This window comes from Nymphalis io, chromosome 15 (assembly GCF_905147045.1).
Source record: "Nymphalis io chromosome 15, ilAglIoxx1.1, whole genome shotgun sequence".
NCBI classification, from domain to species: Eukaryota; Metazoa; Arthropoda; class Insecta; order Lepidoptera; family Nymphalidae; genus Nymphalis; species Nymphalis io.
This window is the reverse complement of record NC_065902.1, coordinates 2366117-2386874: the sequence shown is the minus strand read 5'-3', so window position 1 is coordinate 2386874 and position 20758 is coordinate 2366117. Positions and strand designations below refer to the sequence as shown.

At 34.3% G+C, this 20758-nt stretch overlaps 2 protein-coding genes across 2 annotated transcripts in view; one reads left to right on the top strand and one right to left on the bottom strand.

Moving 5' to 3' along the window:
- Positions 1–20758, top strand: part of LOC126773606 (calmodulin-A-like) — a 61320-nt gene that overhangs the window by 8885 nt on the left and 31677 nt on the right. The window lies entirely within an intron of this gene.
- On the bottom strand, positions 1061–19625 carry LOC126773607 (troponin C-like). The gene is made up of 6 exons (XM_050494587.1): positions 19558–19625; positions 19388–19418; positions 16262–16405; positions 9828–9944; positions 6197–6328; positions 1061–1546 (listed from the first exon to the last, which is right to left on the bottom strand). Exons 1-6 carry the CDS (start codon positions 19558–19560, stop codon positions 1518–1520), a joined length of 456 nt encoding a protein of 151 aa, XP_050350544.1. The 5' UTR covers positions 19561–19625; the 3' UTR covers positions 1061–1517.

Here is a 20758-nt window from a genome sequence, read left to right as displayed (position 1 = left end):
TTGTTTTATTCAAACGAGGAAAAGCGCGCAGCAAAGCTATATTATATAATATTACAATTATATAATGTGTTTGTATTTATGTTATGTTATATATTAATTTTATAACACAGTTGAATCTGAATAGTGTAAACAAAGTCCTTTGACCTACAAACCTATATCTTCCCCTCAAGCCTCAAAGTACGAACTTCCATCTTTCAATGTCTGCGCAGACGGTCGACTTCGAAATTACTTGCTATTTATCCGTGACATGTTTATTTATAAAGGGTTTGGTTTTGATTGAATTATTCAATAGTTAGTATTAGTATTTAAAAGTTTTTTATTATTATAATGTTTTTTGATAAAAGACCGATACAAGACAAGACTTATTTTTAAATAAGATTTCATATAATTAAAGTATCTCGATCAATGTTTGGATATTCCCATTGTGTTTACTGGTGGTAGGGCTTTGTGCAAGCTCGTCTGGGTAGGTACCACCCACTCATCAGATATTCTACCGCAAAACAGCAATACTTGATATTGTTGTGTTCCGGTTTGAAGGGTGAGTGAGCTAGTGTAATTACAGGCACAAGGGACATAAAATCTTAGTTCCTAAGGTTGGTGGCGCATTGGCTATAAGCGATGGTTGACATTTCTTACAATGCCAATGTCTAAGGGCGATTGGTGACCACTTACCATCAGGTGGCCCATATGCTCGTCCACCTTCCTATTCTATAAAAAAAAAAAAAAATTATGTATCAGAATTAAAAATATATTACAGTAATATATACATATCAAAATTGTCATTAAAATGTAGGTTAATATCTTATTATGTTTTTTTTTTAAAAAAGGATCTCCAACAAGAAATACACATGAGAGGCTTTAAATACAGTATGGGATATATATTATAAAGTAAATATACGATGAAATATGTATTCTCCATTCAATATATATTCGTTCTTCAAAGTAATAGTCATTGTAAGTTTTAAAGTCTTTTATTGATACAAGAATAATATGAAAACATAAAGCTTAAATAAAAATAAATATCGTTAATAGTGCAAAGTTACAAGTAAACGATGCTTCATTTAATAATTGAAATGAAAACTTCTAATCAAGTAATTAAATTTCAAAACATTATTCAGTAATACTAGTCTTTACGAAAAATTTTATCAGTGATAAGCCATATTGACTATAATAATTATAACAATTAAATGACATACGTGTCAAAATAGCGTATCACAGTAAGGTATTTAAGTCGATTTTTAATATTTCTCAAGTGATATATAAGGTGATTTGCTAAGGAATATCAATGCGGTTAAGATAACGTGAGTTATTATTTTATTTTTTGGCAGCTTAATAATATGATTTGATTTATTAATGTAAATGCAAAAGTGAGTTTGTGTATTTGTGAATAAGCTAGAAATAAAAAAACCCATTCTTGAAATGATTGATGGTATTGTAATTTCATAGGTTATTTAGAATGACTAGAAAAAAAATTGAATTGAAGAAAATTGTATTACAATTGTTACAAGAGATACATTTTAGTCGCCAGTCATCATCTCCATGAATTCTGAAACAAAAGTTTTACCATTATAGAATAGTATATATAATTCATTTAACAAAACAATCTTAAAATAAATTTATTTGCTTGAAAATGAGCCGATACGGCCTAGGGGTTAGAACGCGTGAATATTATCCGATAGTCGCGGGTCAAACCCATGCATGCGCCACTCATTCGTGATGAGGGAAAACATCATGAGAAAACTGGCACATCTTTAATTTCACTGAAATTCTGTCAGATATCCGCACTAGATTTGCGTAGTGGAATAAGTCCTAAACCACCTTCTTAAAGGGAGAGTCTTAGCCCAGCAGTGGGACATTCACATTACTTTACTTACTTTTATGGAAGATAATATTATCATGCTACTATTATAAATCGAAGTATGTTTGTTTGTTTATTTGCTAGTTAATTACGCCTCAACACTCTGTACGTAATATTTGATATAGATCTCGATTTGGTCAAATCAGACAAAAATATAATCCACTTTTTTAACTATTCTAACTCTTACTATTGAAGCGTCAATAGCGCAATGGCTTACGGTCCGCCTAGCGATGTAAAAGGTGCTGAATCGATCCTGACCCCTTGGGCTTTTCTTATCTCCACTCCTTATTCAAACTGTACGATTAATAAGAATATTAGTAACTCTTTAAAAACTGGCATTGCTATTATTTATTTACATCTCTAAAAGTAGTACATAACAAACATCTAAAACATGCTTCACATTAACTTAAAACTATGTACAATCAGTTACAGGAGAACACACCTGACCTAACCAAAATAGTAAAAAAACTATAGTATTTGTTTGCATTACATACTTAACATTAAGTCGATTCAATCTTTAACTGTTTTTAAATAAATTTCAATCATCGGAACGTGTCTTTGAAATATTTATATGAAGAGTTATAAACGCAAACTGACACGTTTGCGTTAAATGAATATTACTATATTATGAATAAATACCTAAGGGGTATACAGTTATCTCAAATATGAAACAGTATTTTACTAATTAATAAATTTATTTTATTTTCTTTTTCGAAGACCAGCGCAAGTGGTTTACGAGATGGTAAGTAAATCATCCGTAAACTATCGCAATGTATGTAAGCTTATAAACTTGCTCATTCACATGAATAACCGACCAAAAGAACACAAACAATTTATGGCATTGAAATAAGCAGTGAATTGTTTTTAAAAGTCACGCAGCATACCTGCACGAAATTTAAAAACTACTCAATCTGTAATTACAATATGTTATAGAAATATCGCTTTATAAGTAATACCTACTTTAAATAAAGTTCTGATCACACTGTAAATACTTCATGGACACAAATACAGTTTTAGGCTTTGTAAATGTAACTGTTTATCTTTCATCTAATGTCCACACGTATGTAGTAGCCGTTACGATAAGTATACATAGACATTATATCCACAAAGATTATTTGACAGAAGTGAAAGAACATGTTTTGCGGGTCACGACCTACTTCTAGCAGACTGACATTTTAATTTAAGCTTTCGTTAACTAACAAAATAGCAATGAACAAATTTAATTAATTCGTTCATGCAATTTTGATTCGATGTTTTTATAAAGATATTTTAAAATAAAAATTATTTGAAAAATATTTTGGTAGATATACAAAAAAAATTGCTTTTTTAAAAGTAGAATCATACTTAGGTATAACTAATATGACAATGAAAATATTCTTTGTAGAAATCTTAAATGGTAATAAAGTACTAAACATAGTAAATCCAGCTGTATATATGCACTCTCTATTTCCTCACTCTCCGTTCAGACGGATCAGTCCCTGATTTAGCACGGCCAGCCGATGGTCCAGCAAAAAATAATATAATTTTACTCTAACCGCTTCAGGAAAATGCGGCCTCAAATGCTTAATCTATGTTTGTCTAGGGGCCTTGACCTAAGTCCGGGCGTTTAAAGGAAAAATAAAATAATGGTGAATTTAATGCCAGGTGGCAGATGCTGCGCAAGAGCAGTTTCCTAACGCGGAATTGGTGTTTTTGGGGGATTTTAATGCTCACCATGAATCATGGTTGAAATCCCTCAAAACTGACCATGCTGGAAGAACTGCTCATGCTTTTGCTCTCACACACGACTTGACCCAACTGGTTGATCAGCCCACTAGGATCCCAGACATTGATGGGCAAGCGCCTTCTCTACTGGATCTTCTGCTGACTTCTCACCCGGTGGAATATCAGGTTGTGGTTCAAGCTCCATTTGGTTCTTCGGATCACGGCCTTATATCTACCAAAGTGCCACAGGCCAAGCTGCCGCCATCAGCGGTATGCAAACGTCGCGTTTGGCACTATAAGTCGGCAGATTGGGACGGTATGCGCGATTACTATGCGTCAGTCCCTTGGAAGGAACGTTGCTTCAGTGGGAATGACCCGACAGCTAGTGCCGCTGCTGTTGCTGATGAGATCATGTTAGGAATGGAATACTACATTCCTTGCTCAGATCTCATCAATAGGGGTACGCGTAACCGTTGGTTCACTCGTGAATGTGCCGACGCTGTGTCATCTAAGCAGACGGCATATCGCGCGTGGATCAACGGCTGCATTAGCGGGGCATCTAACATTGACTCACTGACAGCAAACTACAATAAAAATTCCAAGTCCTGTAGGAAGGCATACACGAGAGCGGATGCACAGCGCATTGTACAGATTGGTCATGACCTTATTTCGCATCCTAGGGGCTCCCGTAGCTTCTGGCGTCTGACCAAGTCTGTGCAAAACAATTTCTGCCAACCTTCGCTGCCACCGCTCAGAAATCCGGACGGATCGCTAGCTCACAGTTCGCAGGAGAAAGCCGACCTCCTGGCTAAACTCTTTGCCGACAACTCTGTGATTGATGATTGTAGTGCGCAGCCACCAACAATACCTTCATGTGGCCACACGCTGCCTGACATCAAAATCAGGCAACGTGATATGCGTGTGGAGCTGCAATCACTTGATATATGGAAAGCAAGCGGTCCCGATGGAATACCAGCCATTGTGCTGAAGAAGTGCGCGGCGGAGCTGTCTCCTGTGTTAACGCACCTGTTCCAACTTTCTCTCTCTTCGGGATGTGTGCCGGAGGCTTGGAGAAGAGCTAATGTGCAAGCGGTTCCTAAAAAAGGGGATCGGTCTGACCCGGCAAATTATCGACCAATAGCTATCACCTCAGTACTTTGTAAGGTGATGGAACGGATTCTAAACAACCAACTGATCCATTACCTAGAAGATCACTGTCTAAATAATGATCGTCAGTACGGGTTTCGACCAAAACGGTCCACAGGTGATCTTCTAGCGTACGTAACACACCTCTGGGGTGAAGCTATCGACAAGCATGGAGAATCGTTGGCTGTCAGCCTCAATATCTCCAAGGCTTTCGACAGGGTCTGGCACAGAAGTCTTCTCTCCAAGCTACCGGCATATGGTCTGCCTGCTCAGCTATGCACCTGGATTGCCAGCTTCCTACACAAGCGTAGCCTTCGTTAGTAGATGGTTGCGCTTCACAATTCTATGTAGTGAATGCTGGGGTCCCCCAGGGATCTGTGCTATCTCCCACACTCTTTCTTTTGCATATCAATGATATGCTCTCCCTTGGGAACATACATTGCTATGCAGATGATAGTACAGTGCATGGTGGATACCACGGACGTGCAGTGGCTGGGTGGGCGGAAACTGAGGAGAGGCGGGAGAATCTTGTCATTGAACTCGATAGGACGTTAGAGCTCATCGCCAAATGGGGTTCTGATAATCTTGTTGAGTTTAATGCCAAGAAAACACAGGTATGCGCTCTCACAGCGAAAAAGTCACCATTTTACCCTCATCCCTCCCTCTGTGGCACACCGCTGATGATACAAAGCAAAATCGCCATGCTGGGGATGGACGTTCGCTGCGACCTTAGTCCAAGGGATTACATCGAGGCTATTATAAAAACAGCTTCACGGAAACTCGGAGTTCTGAACAAGGTGCGGCGTTTTTTCACGCCACAACAACTGTGCCTGTTATACAAAACACAGGTACGGTCTTGCGTTGAATATTGCTCGCACCTTTGGGATGGCTCCGCTAAGTACCTACTGGAGGCCTTGGACCGGTTGCAGCGACGTGCAGTACGCATTATTGGCGACGTAAAGGTCACAAACACCCTTGAACCCTTACAATTGCGTCGCGAGATAGCAGCACTGAGCGCTTTCTATCGACTGTATCACGGCGAGTGCTCTAAGGAATTATTCTCTCTAATTCCTGCTTCCCCCTTCCTTCTTAAGTCCACGCGAGCTGGTTCTCGATGTCACCGCCTAACTGTGACATCAATTCCATCGCGCACAAAGAAATTTGGCAACTCCTTTCTTTGTCGCACTACCAAAAAATGGAATTCCTTACCATCTCACGTGTTCCCCTCCTCTTACAACCCGGGTTCCTTCAAACGAGGCGTGAAGAGGCATCTTGCGGGCCGGCAAGGCGGTGACGGGTAGTACAGAACATTCTTCCCGACTGTACTGGCCGTCGTCGCGTTTGGACTCTACTACCACTTACCATCAGGTGGAGTAGAGTCATTTGCCATCCCGGACATATAAAAAAAAAGGCTACAAATATTTGATACATTCTAAATTATGTCCATTTTTAGCTAATAAATTATATTTAAACTAATAAAACCCGTACCATCAAAGTCAACAGTTCCCGAAGCGTCGGTATCTATTTCCGCAATCATTTCGTTGAGTTGGTCCGGAGTCAGCTGGTCGTCTAATGCAGCGAGGATCTCTCTAAGACTTGAAGTCGGTATGTAGCCGTTGCCTGGAATTGAAATAAATTACACTTTACAAGAAAGTAAAATAGAAGCTTTAATGGGCATTTTAATATAATACACAAATATAAAATTATCACCAGCTTGAAACGTACATTCTAATAATAATAAATTCAGTAGTTTATACCTTATATCCTTATTAAGACATATGTACATGTATACATTACAAATTTAAAAATATTAATTCGAGAACTTTCTATTAGTAGCTAATTATTTATTATTAGTTTTCATTTTTTCATCAACCGTTGCTTTGTAGAGGTTTCTAACAGTGGTTTCATTTTTTCTGATTACATTTCGTATATTAATACGTAAATAGATTCAACATTTCCATCGACAAAACGTCTAAAAGCATAAAGTACTTGTCTTACTGCCTAATCGATTGAAGCGCTTAAAGCATTAAGTGCTGTGCACAACATAAATTTTCAAGCAATAAATGTTTCAGCAATATAATAATTTGAGTTCTCGCGAACAATTCTAACCGTCAGGTATAAGGCTAGCACTAAATTAAAGCTTATCCAATCAGCAGACATGAAACGTTTTGCAATCGTGCGAAATTTCATATCATTATTTGAAATATTTTGATCAACGAATTAAAAAGAAATTGATATTTTGTTACCATACAAACCAAGTAAAATATTTGATATTAATACACAGGAATGTATATCATACTAAATATTATCGTGTTTGCTGCCACTAACGTATAACTAAAGAAAACTGTATAAAGTGAAATTATAGCTCTACCAAATTAAATAGCCCTTATAGTTGGTAGATTTAATACAAGGTCAGTATATTACATTATATCACCATGCAATATTGAAGTTCAATGTATAATGTTTCGAATAATACATAAACTGGCAATCAGTTATTGTATAAATTTATTGTAATAAAGTGTAGACTAATTGAATTCGTTCGAAATTGAGTCGACCCATTAAATCACTAGCGCAATCGGTAATTTAAAATACTTACTTCACAATTAACCGATAAATGAAAATATAATAAATTTTCAATTCAATATAAAATACGTAAAATATTTTATGTTAAATATAAAATATATCTCTTACGTATTGATTAAAAATTAAGGTTTTGTCTTTGTTTTTTACATAAACTTTTTATCATAGAGACATTATAATATTTGAGTAAAAACGACGCTTATTAAATTGCTTAAATTTTGTTGAATTAAATATTTATTGTAATCATAATACTAAAACCAACAAGTCTATTCTGGACCAACTGAAGATTACTACCAGACTATCTAATAAATGCTACCACCGAGTCTTAAGTTACTTTCGCTATATTGCCTAGAGACAACCAGACAATCTGGATAAACTGGTTGTAGAAGGGAAGGTCGAAGGCAAAAGATCACGCGGTCGATTATCTACCCGCTGGTTCGACCAGATCCAAAATATAACGGGACGCAATATCCCGACTGGCCTGAGACAAGCAGAGGACAGAGTAGTGTGGAGAAAGCTAGTCGACACATCGGTGAAAGTATTTCAGGACAAGCAAAACCTTCAGTAATGAAGCATATGAAGAAGAAGAACATAATACTAAGATAATATGCATTTATGTGAAAGTTTGGTCTGAATTTATTGAACTATATTTTACATAGGAAGTTATTTGTAGTGTATTTTCTGGGATATAAATACATTTAACTGTCTATTAAATTTTGTAAATGGGTAACATTAAATGTTGCATGCTGCTTAATTTTATGTCCATAGACTAATTATACTCCTAGGAGATTAACGATAATTTGATATTCCAAAAACTGATGTACTTACAAAATTATTTGAATTGAGTATAATTTTATTTACATAAATATCTTTGCATGCATGGGAACCATTCAGAAATATATCCGGAAATATAAATTAACCTGCCCAGAATTCGTACGGATAAAAGATTTTGCCTCATAAATGTATGTTACTTCAATAAGAACACATAAACTAATATTATAATATAAAGCCGTATTGTACTAATACGTCTCACTGCACGGATTTTTTCTCATGCATACTCTGAAATATCTCCGCAATGATTGGTCCGATTTGATATACAGCAAACTATAAAGTTAATACATAAATTATTTTGATATGCATTTATAATGATGAATATAAACGCCATTTTTATATGAAAGTTTCATTACGATCAAAATAATAGTTTTGCGTAAATTCGACTAAATTAAAACAATATAACATCTTCATGATATTTCTTTGTGTTTGTAGTCACATTTCAGATGCGTTCAGAAATTATCATGTTTTTATATTTACATAAAATATATTATATATATACAAATAGCAAAAAGCACTTTACAGGGTTAATTTAATATCGAATTGCTTCAGTGTCACCAACAGAAGTCACATTGTTTCTCAATAGTTTCGATAATCCAATTGTTTTTGAAATTTCATCGGTGTAGATAAAGTTGGCTCCCGTCCAAAGCATCGATTGAGCTGAATCACGGACAATTATGATAGATTCGCTTTTTGCAGATATTTTATTGAAGATTAGAAATTTAAATTGAATTAAGCTTTGGATATTGTTATTTTCTGTCAATTATTATCTGAACGATTCAAATGTGCACTTTTATTGACATCCCGTAAAGGTTATAGCTGGGTTAAGCCTATATCTTATTATATACAATATATTATTATATATATTTAACATTTTAAAAATCTGTAGCTTTTTTATATTTGCTGACAAGGCAAATGACTACTCCACCTGATGGTAAGTGGCAGTAGAGTCCAAACGCGACGACGGCCAGTACAGTCAGGAAGAATGTTCGGCACTAGCCGCCCCCGCCTTGCCGGCCCGCAAGATGTCTCTTCACGCCTCGTGTGAAGGAAAAGTGTACGTCGTATCCTACATATTGCATTTAAAATTTCTAAAATGAAAACCATTCATTTTCTTTCAGCAAAGCGGGTATAAAGAAATCCAAACTTATTTCGCCACGCTTTGTGATCCCTTGAGAATTGAGTATACAATGTACATGTTTAAGAATTTCTTCCGACACATTTGGGTTTTCTCACGAATTTTCCCTCGAGGAGCGTGAGGTGAATCGTAAACAGTTTAGCATTTAAAAAAGGGGGTTGTATTAGTTTGGTGTAATGCTGTCTTCAATTGGTGTTGTGTTTGTGGAAAGTAAACTCTTATAAGTACTTTTGAATCGTCACGTTATAATATTACTTGAAATATAAAAATACCATCGTTTTGAAATATAGATTTGCCAAAAGAACTAAAATCTGTAGTTACTGTTTTCCAAGGACGGGCAAATGGGCCACCTGGTGGTAAGTGGTTACTAAAAAAATTCTTTATTTATAAATTGTATTTAGGGACAAGTTAACTCATCAAATTAAGTTGGAGTGTGTGGTGTGGTTAATCGAGTTTGACTAATAGAGTTAGTTTCTCAGATAATAGGCTAATATAAAAGTTCTTTAACTTTATAATCGCCAATATTATTATAAATCGTTTGCTTATATTTAAAAAAGTACTATAATATACCTTCTTTGTCATAGAGTCTGAAAGCTTCTTTAAGTTCCTTCTGCAAAGCCTCGTCGTCTTCATCAAGGAAGTGCGTTGCGACTCGAACAAACGAGTCAAAGTTCAGTTTCCCTGAACCTGAAAATAATACAATTTTTTATTATATATAAACGATGTACGTATTATATATAAACAATTTTAATATAAATACATATATGATCTTCTATAGAACCTCGACTTCATTTATAAACAGAAAATAAATAACATCTTTTTTTTATATAATTCCTAAGTAGTAACTTATGAATTGTTATTTTTATTCATATATTATATAACTAAAAAAAAAACAAAATACGCATTACAAATTTATAGAAAAAATACGCCGCCTAAAAGATTGTTCTGTGGCATTGTATCCAAGACGCTGGCATTATTGCCTCTCTGTACTTGCTTCTTAGTAATATGAACTGTGAAAGTGAGTTTGTTTGTTTGTTACGCTTATGCGACTTAACTACTCAACCGATTATAATTAAATTTTGCGTACACGTTGTTAAGGGAAGGTAGGTTGTAAGAGTACAGAAAAGGACATAGCCTACCTAACACCTACCCTTACCATTCACACGTATATAAAATAGTGTACAAGTGTATATACAAAGAAAACACTAACAAAAGAAAAAAACGCAATCGTAAAACAAATACACTTTAATACTTCAATTATAATAATATATTATATAATTAAAAAGATAATATACATAATTAATCCGCCCCATTGTGTCAAAAGTAACAGAAATTGAAGCTTTTAGTTGACAGTTAAACACTAAGTAAAAGTTAAATTTAGTGACTCGACTAAAACTTGAATGTTAACATTAGGAAAGTTTAATACGGGATTATATTTGTTGTTGAGTAGTTTGTTGTTATGTCGTTTAAGTGCTGAGCTGGATGACATTTTGGTTTCATCACTAATCCACGTTATAATTCATAATGATGTTTTAATTTGATATTAGGCTTTTTTGTTGGCTGTTTTGTATTCTTTTTTATATTGACATCGCTTTAACTTTCTCAGTGGTCGATTTGTTCTGAATTCAAATATGATGAAAGTCAAACATGAAATGTTTTTTCAAAACTTAAAAAACATTATACTTTGAACGGAAATATAAAACATTATAATGGACATAATATGTATGGGCTTCGTTAATGGATAATTATGTATTATATACTTTTACAAAATAACGTGTTGTAATTTTCGATTAAATGCAAAATAAATAATATTCCGTAAATACCTCACTCCTGGATGATTCCTGCTCTTCTCTTATATACATTTTAATCATGTTTTTCTTATATTCTTTATTGCCGAGCTCGAGATGAATTATAAACAGAAATATATAACATGAAAAACTAAAGGATCAGATTTGAACCCCAATGGGCCGTCTCGTTCTTACAAATATAACTATAGCTCTATTATTCTTCGTGACAGACACTTCAATTACCTTTAGTACTCTCTTATCTTAATTTCTTATAATAATAAAATACCTGCAATCAAATATATTACCACAAACGTATTTAAAAAGAATAGATAGGAGGACATTAAAGACCCTTAGTATGCAATACGCAAACGTTGAAGCCGGCATCGGACCGGACCGATCGGATCGGACCGATTTTAAATGCGCCCATTAATTCAAGAACCGTTAGCATATTCGATAAATGGTTTAAAATTCCAAAAGAAAATCTGAAATCACCGCATATTTCATCTGACTTCAGTCCTTTTGATTTCATATCTGACTTCAATTGTGCTGTTTGAAATGAATTAGATGCTGGAACTTATTCAATTTTTATGATAATAACAAAATTTAATATAAAGCCTGATTGTTCTGAAACCTTCGAAAAATAAATCGATTAAATTGTTTTCACTTTTTCATTCCATTCCTAGTAGTTTTTTACATAAATTTACAATAGTTTGTTAAATGTATATAACATATGTAATCCCAATAGGTTCAGGTCAGATACAGGTCATGCATATGCTGACCAACAGATCGGGGCGATTTTAAGCGTATTCCAGCACCGTTAGCATAATCAATACCATTGTTTTGAATTGCAAATACAAAATTGAAGCGTAAATCGAACTTAAAGTGTTGCTTTCTGTAAACTATATGGATTATTTTTTAGCAATTTTGCCAGCCATAGCGGCTAGCTTATATTATAAAATGCAAATTCTGAGTTCAAATCTCGTGTATTCTTGTTAAAGAATTTCAATCAGAGCCTGGAGTTTGGTATTTGGCAGTTGAGAAGCAAGCAGAGCCTTTGGTCCTACACCTGAACACTACAATTTACTTGGATTTTTTTACCCGTTGCCACCGCCTTTAGACATTGGAGCTGTCAGAATTATTAAGTACCCTTTACATTGCCAATGCGCCATTAACCTTGTGAACTAAGAGTTTATCTCTCTTATGCATGTAGTTACACCGGCTATTATGCCATACAATATGCGAAGAGTATGTGTTAACTGCCCAGACAGGTTTGCACAAATCCTTACCAATTATTAATTAATTTTACAGGAACGTGTACTACCATCTTTCTAAGTGTTTCTAGTAAATTCCATAAGTATTTTTTGAATTAAAGAAGAATGTCCGACCAATGTCTTATTATCATGGTCATCTCTGATTAGCCTTGTTATTATAAGTAAATTAACATTTTTATTACATTATCAATTACCTAAGCCCTAAGGTATTGAAATTGTTCAGACAATTATGTTTGTCATTACACTGACAGGTTGGCTTAAATTGGAACAAAACGATCAAAAGTATTGCTGCTTAGAGGTAGAATAACTTTTGAATGTTGACCGCCGAAGGCAGAGTTTTTTTCATGTCATGAGCCGTGTGTAAAGACGTACAAAGTCAAACAAAGTAGTATGTTTAAACAAAATCCCTAAAAGTAACACAAACATCGATATATTTATGATAAATTTCACCCTTGGATAAAGGCAATGCTCTTGGCACTGTTCTTTAGGCTCCGAGGTGAATGTAATTTCTCGTGGTTTAGTATTTGACCCTTCATATAATTTAAAACGTAATCGAACAGTCAACATAAAATAGCATTAAAAAATACTAATACGAAGTATTTACAGTTCGTCATATTGGACAACAAACTTAGTGGCGAACAAATTTCCCAACAGGACGTTATGTGAAGTCCCTTTAGTTATATCAGCGTTTAGGGTACCCACAACCCTAAGCTTCTTTTAAGAGTCGTTAAGGGAACGAAGTATTCTATACATACTGATGTTGTTTTTGTTACACTTATTCTGCATTGTTGATTAAATTACTATAACAAGCATCATTGTACCTAAGACTTGCCTCGTTGGTCTAGTAGCTAGATATAATTTTGGAGAATACCTGTGTAAGATCGGACGAATCGACGGCGATGTGTCACCACAGTGGCGCGGACCGGGACACCACTCAGCATACGTTGGATGCATGCCCCACGTGCAGTGTGGAGAGGGAGATCCTGGTCCATGAAGTCGGACAAGACCTGTCCCTACGAGCAATCGTGTCGGCGATGCTTCGTAGGGAATCGGCGTGGAGGGCCATAGCCTTCTTCTGTGAGACCGTCATGGTCCAGAAGGAGACGGCGGAGCGGGAACAGAAAGTGCCGATCCTGCTCGGCGGAGATGACGACAGCGTCATCTCGGCCCTCTCAAAGCCCTGACGCCCGGGGCTTAAAAGATAAGGCAAAACCCTGGTGCCGTGGATGCGTGAGGTGGGGGCGTTGCGTGTCCTATTTCAGACGGCCCTGAGGAGGACGGCAGCCGACATGGCCTTGCGCTGCCGTACATACTAGCGAGGAGTGCGGGGGACCAAGATTACGTTTGCCCCATGAGGAGAGCTCCACCGAACCACGAGCGGAGCACAGCACGGTAGCAGCCGCGGATGCGTTATATCAACACGATCCCGCAGCCTCTCCGATCCGTGCTGAGGACGGCCATCGCAATGGTTTTAGTAGTTAAGAATCCCACATAACCTAGTTCCACAAAAAAAGTAGCTAGATGCCCACAGATCCCAAGGTCCTGGATTCAAGCATCAGGCCTGACAATAAAAAGTACTCAGTAGCAGCCCGGAGTCTGAAAGTTGGAATGGTGTGTTCCGTGCCTCAGAAAGCACATCCAATTCAAAGTCAAAAACTTTATAATAAATTTCTGGTCACTTTAAAGGCGATGGAAGAGTTACAGCTGCACATTTCGACATGTATTAAAACGATTAAGCTGCCAATATTGTACTTAAAGGCAACACAAACGTTAACAAATACACACACATACAAAACCTTATAAAACAATATATATATATATATATATAAAGATGAAAGATATAATGTCGAAACTGAGACATTAAATAATCCGACCCATTACAATAGACTCCAAATTTATATTAAAACATACTAACCAGAACCATTTCTTCTCGTAACACCTTTGACAGCCATGTACAAGAATACATTACATGACTTGGTAATAAATATCTCATTGCTGACATTATCATGATTCTCTAAAGGCAGGAGACATTTTTATTCAACGGCTCGAAAGCCGTAAAAGCGTTCCACGTTTAGATCTGGAGCTATTCTGTAACTCGACTTCGATGTAGATTTCGATTACGAAACAACAATAATTTTTACTGTTATTGTTTTATCCTGAAGAGTTAATAATCCAGTATAATAAATAAAAGAGAATATAAAAAGCCGAGACGCCCTAGTGTTTGGAACGCGTGAATCTTAACCGATGACCGTGGGTTCAACCCGGGCAGGCATCACTGAATTTTCATGTGCTTAATTTGTGTTTATAATTCATCTCGTGCTTGACGGTGAAGGAAAACATCTCGAGGAAACCCACATGTGTCTAATTTCATTGAAATTCTGCCACATATGTATTCTTCCAACCCGCATTGGAGCAGCGTGGTGGAATAAGCTTCCAACCAAACCTTCTCCTCAAAAGATAGAGGAGGCCTTAGCCCAGCAGTGGGACTTTAACAGGCTGTTATTGTAGAGTATATTATCACAAGGGATATAAATCCGATGTTTGCTTGCACTGAAGATGAGAGATGTAAACACTTAAATAAAAATAAAAGTTAGTGTCACATGACGCCCGGCTCATATGAAACGTCTAAATTGGAAGGTGAGAGCAGTGGAGTGGAGGTGGTTATTGAATGTATTTGTAATGAAAGAAATCCAATATGGAGTAGAAAAAAAGGGGAGTAAAATAAATATACAAGTTTATTTGGTAAGATAAATACTTTTTTCGTGTTATTATTATAACATATTTCAATAAGATTGTGCCATAGACATTCAAGACAGTGAAGCCATCAGCGTCCTTCCTTTTGTCGTTATGAATAAAGTAGTAAGCGATATATGTAGGCATGTGACAATTATAATAATAACTATAAATATTAAATAATAATAATATCCTGGGACATTTTTCACACGCGGCCATCTGATCCTAAATTAAGATTGTATAAAGCTTGTGCTATGGAAACCAGACAACTGATATACTACATATACTACTTTTATTTTGTAAATACATACTTATATAGATAATTACACCCAGACTCAGGACAAACAGACATGTTCATGCACACAAATGTCTGTCCTAGGTGGGAATCGAACCCACAACCTTCAGTGTTAAAGGCAAGTATCTACCAACCACGCCAACCGGCTCGTCAATAAAATAAGATTAAGATAAAAATTAAATATTAGATAAATTATTAAATATAGCTTCAAAATAGCGTAGCGAAGTCAGCTTTAAGCATTTTATAATCGAATTGGTCGTCGAGTATCGAGTTTTCCCAACAGAATAGCGTTGCTGTTTTATATTGGTGCGTTTCTTGACTGTGTTACGAATTTTATGACATTGTTCAGAACAGATGTATTAAGTTTAAAAGTATCGAGATATCGCATCTAAAGAGTTTTTAAGGTAAAATAACTAAATGTTTTCTGTTTCCATGCCCTAAATAAATTGACTTTAGACATATATTGTGAATAAACAAACATCTTACTAAATTATTAATATTAGGTTGACTAAAAAGGATTGTTTTATATAAACAGTAAAAGTACTTACTTAAATAATTTTTTTTTCTTCGATTGGTTACATAATACACTAGATACAAAATAAATCGAATTAAAAAAAGTAAGTACTTATAAAAGAAATTTATTTACATTGGGTCCATGGTCGTCCGATACAAAAAAAAACAAAAGATATTTCTAAGAAACTGGTCCTCACTTCTGGTGACCCAAGAGCTAGCGCTTATTTAGCTCAAAGGCTGATTCTAGCGGTGCGGAGAGGCAATAGTGCCAGCGCCACAGGACAATCTTTAATACGACGTGTTTTTGCTTTAAATTTATAATGTGTATTTAGTTATTTTAATTTTAATTTTGTATTTTATAAAAATGTCTGTACATAAATATAAATAAATAAATACATGACATACCATCTACGTCTTCATTGTCCAGCATCTGGTCCAAATCGTTGTCATCGAAGCTGTGGACCATCGTGTTCAAAATTGTTCTAACTTTTTCCTTCTCAATACGACCTTGCTTGGTCGAATCAAACATGCTGAACGCGCGTCTCAACACTGCCAAAAAAGCATATGAATTAAATATATGCAAATAGCTATAAGCTATTTAAACTTAAACTAACGAGATTACCGCAAACGTGGTCATAAATGTTCAATACAATTATTTTCTTGTTTGTTAATAATTGAGCCAAGACGGTCCCGGAGTGGTTTGAACACGTGATTCTTAATCGAAAATTGTTCAAGCCCAAAGCATCACTGAGTTTATTGTAATAATTTAATTAAATTAAAAATAAACTTATAACTCATCTGGTATTTAGTGATGAAGGAAAACATCAGGAAACTTGCATGTGTCGGGTAATTCTACCATATATTTAACCACTCTCTCAAGCCAATAGGAGAGAGAAGACATTTACCTAACAGTGACATTGACGGATTATTAAATTATTAAATATTTTTAGTAATTCATCTAAATATTATTATCTGTTTTCAAACCAGAACAATTGAAATGAACTTCTGACATCATCACCACGTGTTCAATGTTATAAATATTTGATATCATAATTTAATCCGAGATATGTAAAACACACACACGCACACACACCCATACTCGATAAAGACATATTTCTACATAATATAAATTTTTGGAGACCTTTAAACGTGAAGGATTAAAAATTTTAGAAATGAGATCAATATAAATTTAAATACAAAAGTAATAATTTATCAATATTCTATATTCCATTCTAATTGAAAAACTATAATCGCAAGCTCAAAGTTGCTACGATTTTCATAAAGCCCGTGTCCCGAAAATTCCAATAGTTTGCATTGACTTTTATCGCACTAGTAACTTTTTCTATATCGTCTGATAAACGGAATCTAGTCTACGCTCCATACAAAGTGACAAGTTATTCAGAATTTACGTGAAAACGAAATTTCTGACTCAATATTCGTTCCATTCAAGATTTAGTTCAATTCAAATTTTGCTCCATTCCATTTATATTTTTAAAGACACGAACGCATATATATGATTGCAATATCTATATTCTTATTTATAGACAGTCTATATTTTTTAAATAGGTATGCGGACGGACAAATTGGCAACCTGATGGTAAGTCACTACCACCCATTGACGTTGGCGATGTAAGAAATATTAACCAATACTTACATCGCCAATGCGCCACCAACCTCGTGATGCCTGTAGTTACACTGCAATCCGCTATCAACTTTGGTAACTAAGATGTTATGTACCTTGTGTCTGTGTACACTGGTTCACTCAGTTTTCGAATCGTAATACAACAATAAGTACTGCTATTTAGAAGTAGAGATTCTGATGAGTGAGTAAACTACTTTGAATATATTATTATGCGATTTCTATTGTCGAAACAACAATATTCTTTTCAATTTGATGGACTTTGATGTTAGTTTTTGTCTAGTAAATCGTTGATCTTCACTTATAAACATTGCTTATAGGCTATTTAAATAGTGCTTTCACTCTTTCTGTCATGGGTGATTTGACATGCGAAAGAAGAAGACACAGTACTGTTTACCTAATCACCTGCTACACAACATTTATAAGTAAGACCGTATATTTTTATACCAGGAACATTATAAACACACTTTTTCTTTATTTATGAAAAATAATGACTCAATCTTATTCATTACTGTGTTAACTTTTAGAAAGATGCTATAAATAATCGCTATTTATATCCAATTAAACTAAAACCTAAAATAATTAATAAAAATGCAAACAACAAACGTATTCTACTATTATCTTTTTAATGAATTAATTATCAATTTTATTGTAAGAATATGTCTTATCTAAAAATCTTATTGATCAGTAAATGTAATTATTACGCGAAAATGTAGATACTAAACTTTTCACTGATGTCTGTGCTTGCCACTTAACGTTCAAATGTAAGGCGACCATAGCACCAAGTTACCAGCACGTTCATAATTTGACTACATGTCCACCATGATATATGTAATGGGATGGTACATATTTCATTTTATTTTAATGACGTTATCAAAATAATAACAGCTTGCCAGGTTACATTCAAAATAATTCGTTCCACAGAATACAAATTAAAAGTATACAAATTACATTAATGATATTTCATGTGATTGCAAAAAGGTATATGTCTAATCCCGCTGCTGTGTATTTTCTAACGATAAATATAATTTACTGTGAATAAAATAAGTTAGTATATGTATGTATACAGAAAGAAAAGATAACTAATTATCTGTCTGTGAGAGTGTGCCTGTATGTGTATGTACGTGAGCGTGCGTGCGTTGTATCCGCGAAGATGTACCCAGATACAGTTAACTGATTTTAATTATGCTTTTTTATTTAAATAAGTACGCTTTACTTTTGAGAGTCATTCCATGTAATATAAAAGATGTAGATATTAGGAAGTTAATCACTTGTTATATATATAACAAGTGATTAACTTCCTAATATCTAATATATAGCGCTGTCGCATTATGGCTACGCTAATAAAAACAATGCCATTTATTTAATATTAAAAGTTGAGAACATTTATTTTAAATTTAGAAATGATAAAAACCGGTTATAATATTTATTATAAATTATACTAAAGCTAAAAATAATTGTAGAATTACTTTGAAAAGTTGCATTAAAGGTTCAAAAGGGGAGGTTTATTTTATTGGTCAAAATTTATTTTTAATCTAATTTATACGTACCGAAGCGCGGGAGTATATCAGCCAATCTTATTTAAAATTCAGTGTTTAGTCCCCGCAATATTAATATTGTGTATAAATTATTATTATTACAATTATTAAGAAGTAGTTTATGTTTTATTTTTCTGTTTTTAATTCTAGATTAAAAAAAATAGTTATTTAACAATTTCTCCCTCAGCTTTATAAAACTTTATAATTTACGTTCTATTTAAATAATTAAAAAAAAAAACAGAAAAAGGTTACCATAAAAAAATTAATGGCAGATTTTATAATAAAAGTTATGCGTACTTTTGTTTAACCATATAATGACAATTTCGTGATAAATATAATAATTATAGCACTTACTTGTTATTTGTTCATCGTCAAGTTGATTGTTCTGCAATGACGTAAAATAAGAATATTAGACATAGTAATACAGATTAAAAAAATAAAAATATAAACAAAAAAAAAGAATTATTATATTACGTTAAATTAAAAATTAAACACACTTTAAAAAATACAAATATTCTGCGCACCATTTTTTTTTTAATTCGAGTTAATTCCAGGAGCCGAGATAACGCGGGAATATCGACGCGCGCTGGAACCAACTGGCGGATTTAGTGCACGAAGGAAACACGACACGCGTCATAATTATTTTTTTTGGACAGGGTAATGATACGAATTATAAAATTTAATAAAAAAATCGTATTTATTATGGATGTATACAAGTTTCATCTCTTAAAGTGAAAAAAAAGTTAGTTAATTCTAATATGTCTAATATGTAAGTTTTTTTTTTCATTAGATTATATATATAGACATCAATAAGTTCTGAATATAACAACTTTGTGTCAGTATCATCATTGTTGTAATCCGAAAGACAAGGCAAACGAGTTTATGGCCACATCGGTAGTATTAGTGTATCTTTTAGTTTATATTTAGGAGGCAGATGATCAAATTGGCTACATAAGGACCAAATTGGCTAGAATGGAATGGTGGTCTTAGGAGTAATATTGGCTGTTCCTTATACCAATTCACTGCAAAACATGAGAGCTAAGATGAGGATAAGGATGTGTGAACAAAGGTTCACACATCCTTCAAACCATGTTGTAGAAATAATTGCTATTTGGCGGGATAATAATTCATGAATGTGGTAATAAATAATTGTTGATCGTTGGCAGAATTCAATTCCAAACAAGATCAAAATATAATATCAAATGTATTTGTTCTTTAACTTAATATTTTAATACAAGCGTCATCGCGTTCGCAATTTAAAATCAATTGGACCTGAAAGTTAGCAAAACCCTTTGATCGATTAGGAAATGAGCTAATGATCTTCACGCCTGAACGGATCTTTACAATTTATAGCTAAAAATCACCACAATCAAATCACGTTTCAAACAGAAAAAAACACCTAAAATCGGTCCATTTGTATGGGAGATATGATAGTACATGTTACTCAGCATTTCTACGATTTATCTACCGATTCAGGTGCAGTTTTCGATTTTTTCTATCCCAAAGGCAATCAGTTTTACGATGTATATATCTTCGTACATTGCCAATTGGCAATAGAGCTGTATTGGCAATCCTGTTTTTTATAATTTCTGTACACAAATCAAGTATATCTTCCGATCAAAAAACAACGAACCACAGAAAAGAATCGGTAAAGGAAACGCGGAAATTTTCTGAAATTTCAAATCGTCGTTTTTCTTATTATAAAACGGTCATCGCCATTGATTA

Bases quoted from the DNA above. Each gene is read 5' to 3' on its own strand.
- LOC126773607 (XM_050494587.1), bottom strand. The intron at 16,406-19,387 runs GTAAGTGCTATA...CTTTTTTGGCAG, and splicing joins TGACGATGAACAAATAACAA to TGTTGAGACGCGCGTTCAGC. The intron at 9,945-16,261 runs GTATGTCATGTA...TATTATTTTCAG, and splicing joins GGACAATGAAGACGTAGATG to GTTCAGGGAAACTGAACTTT.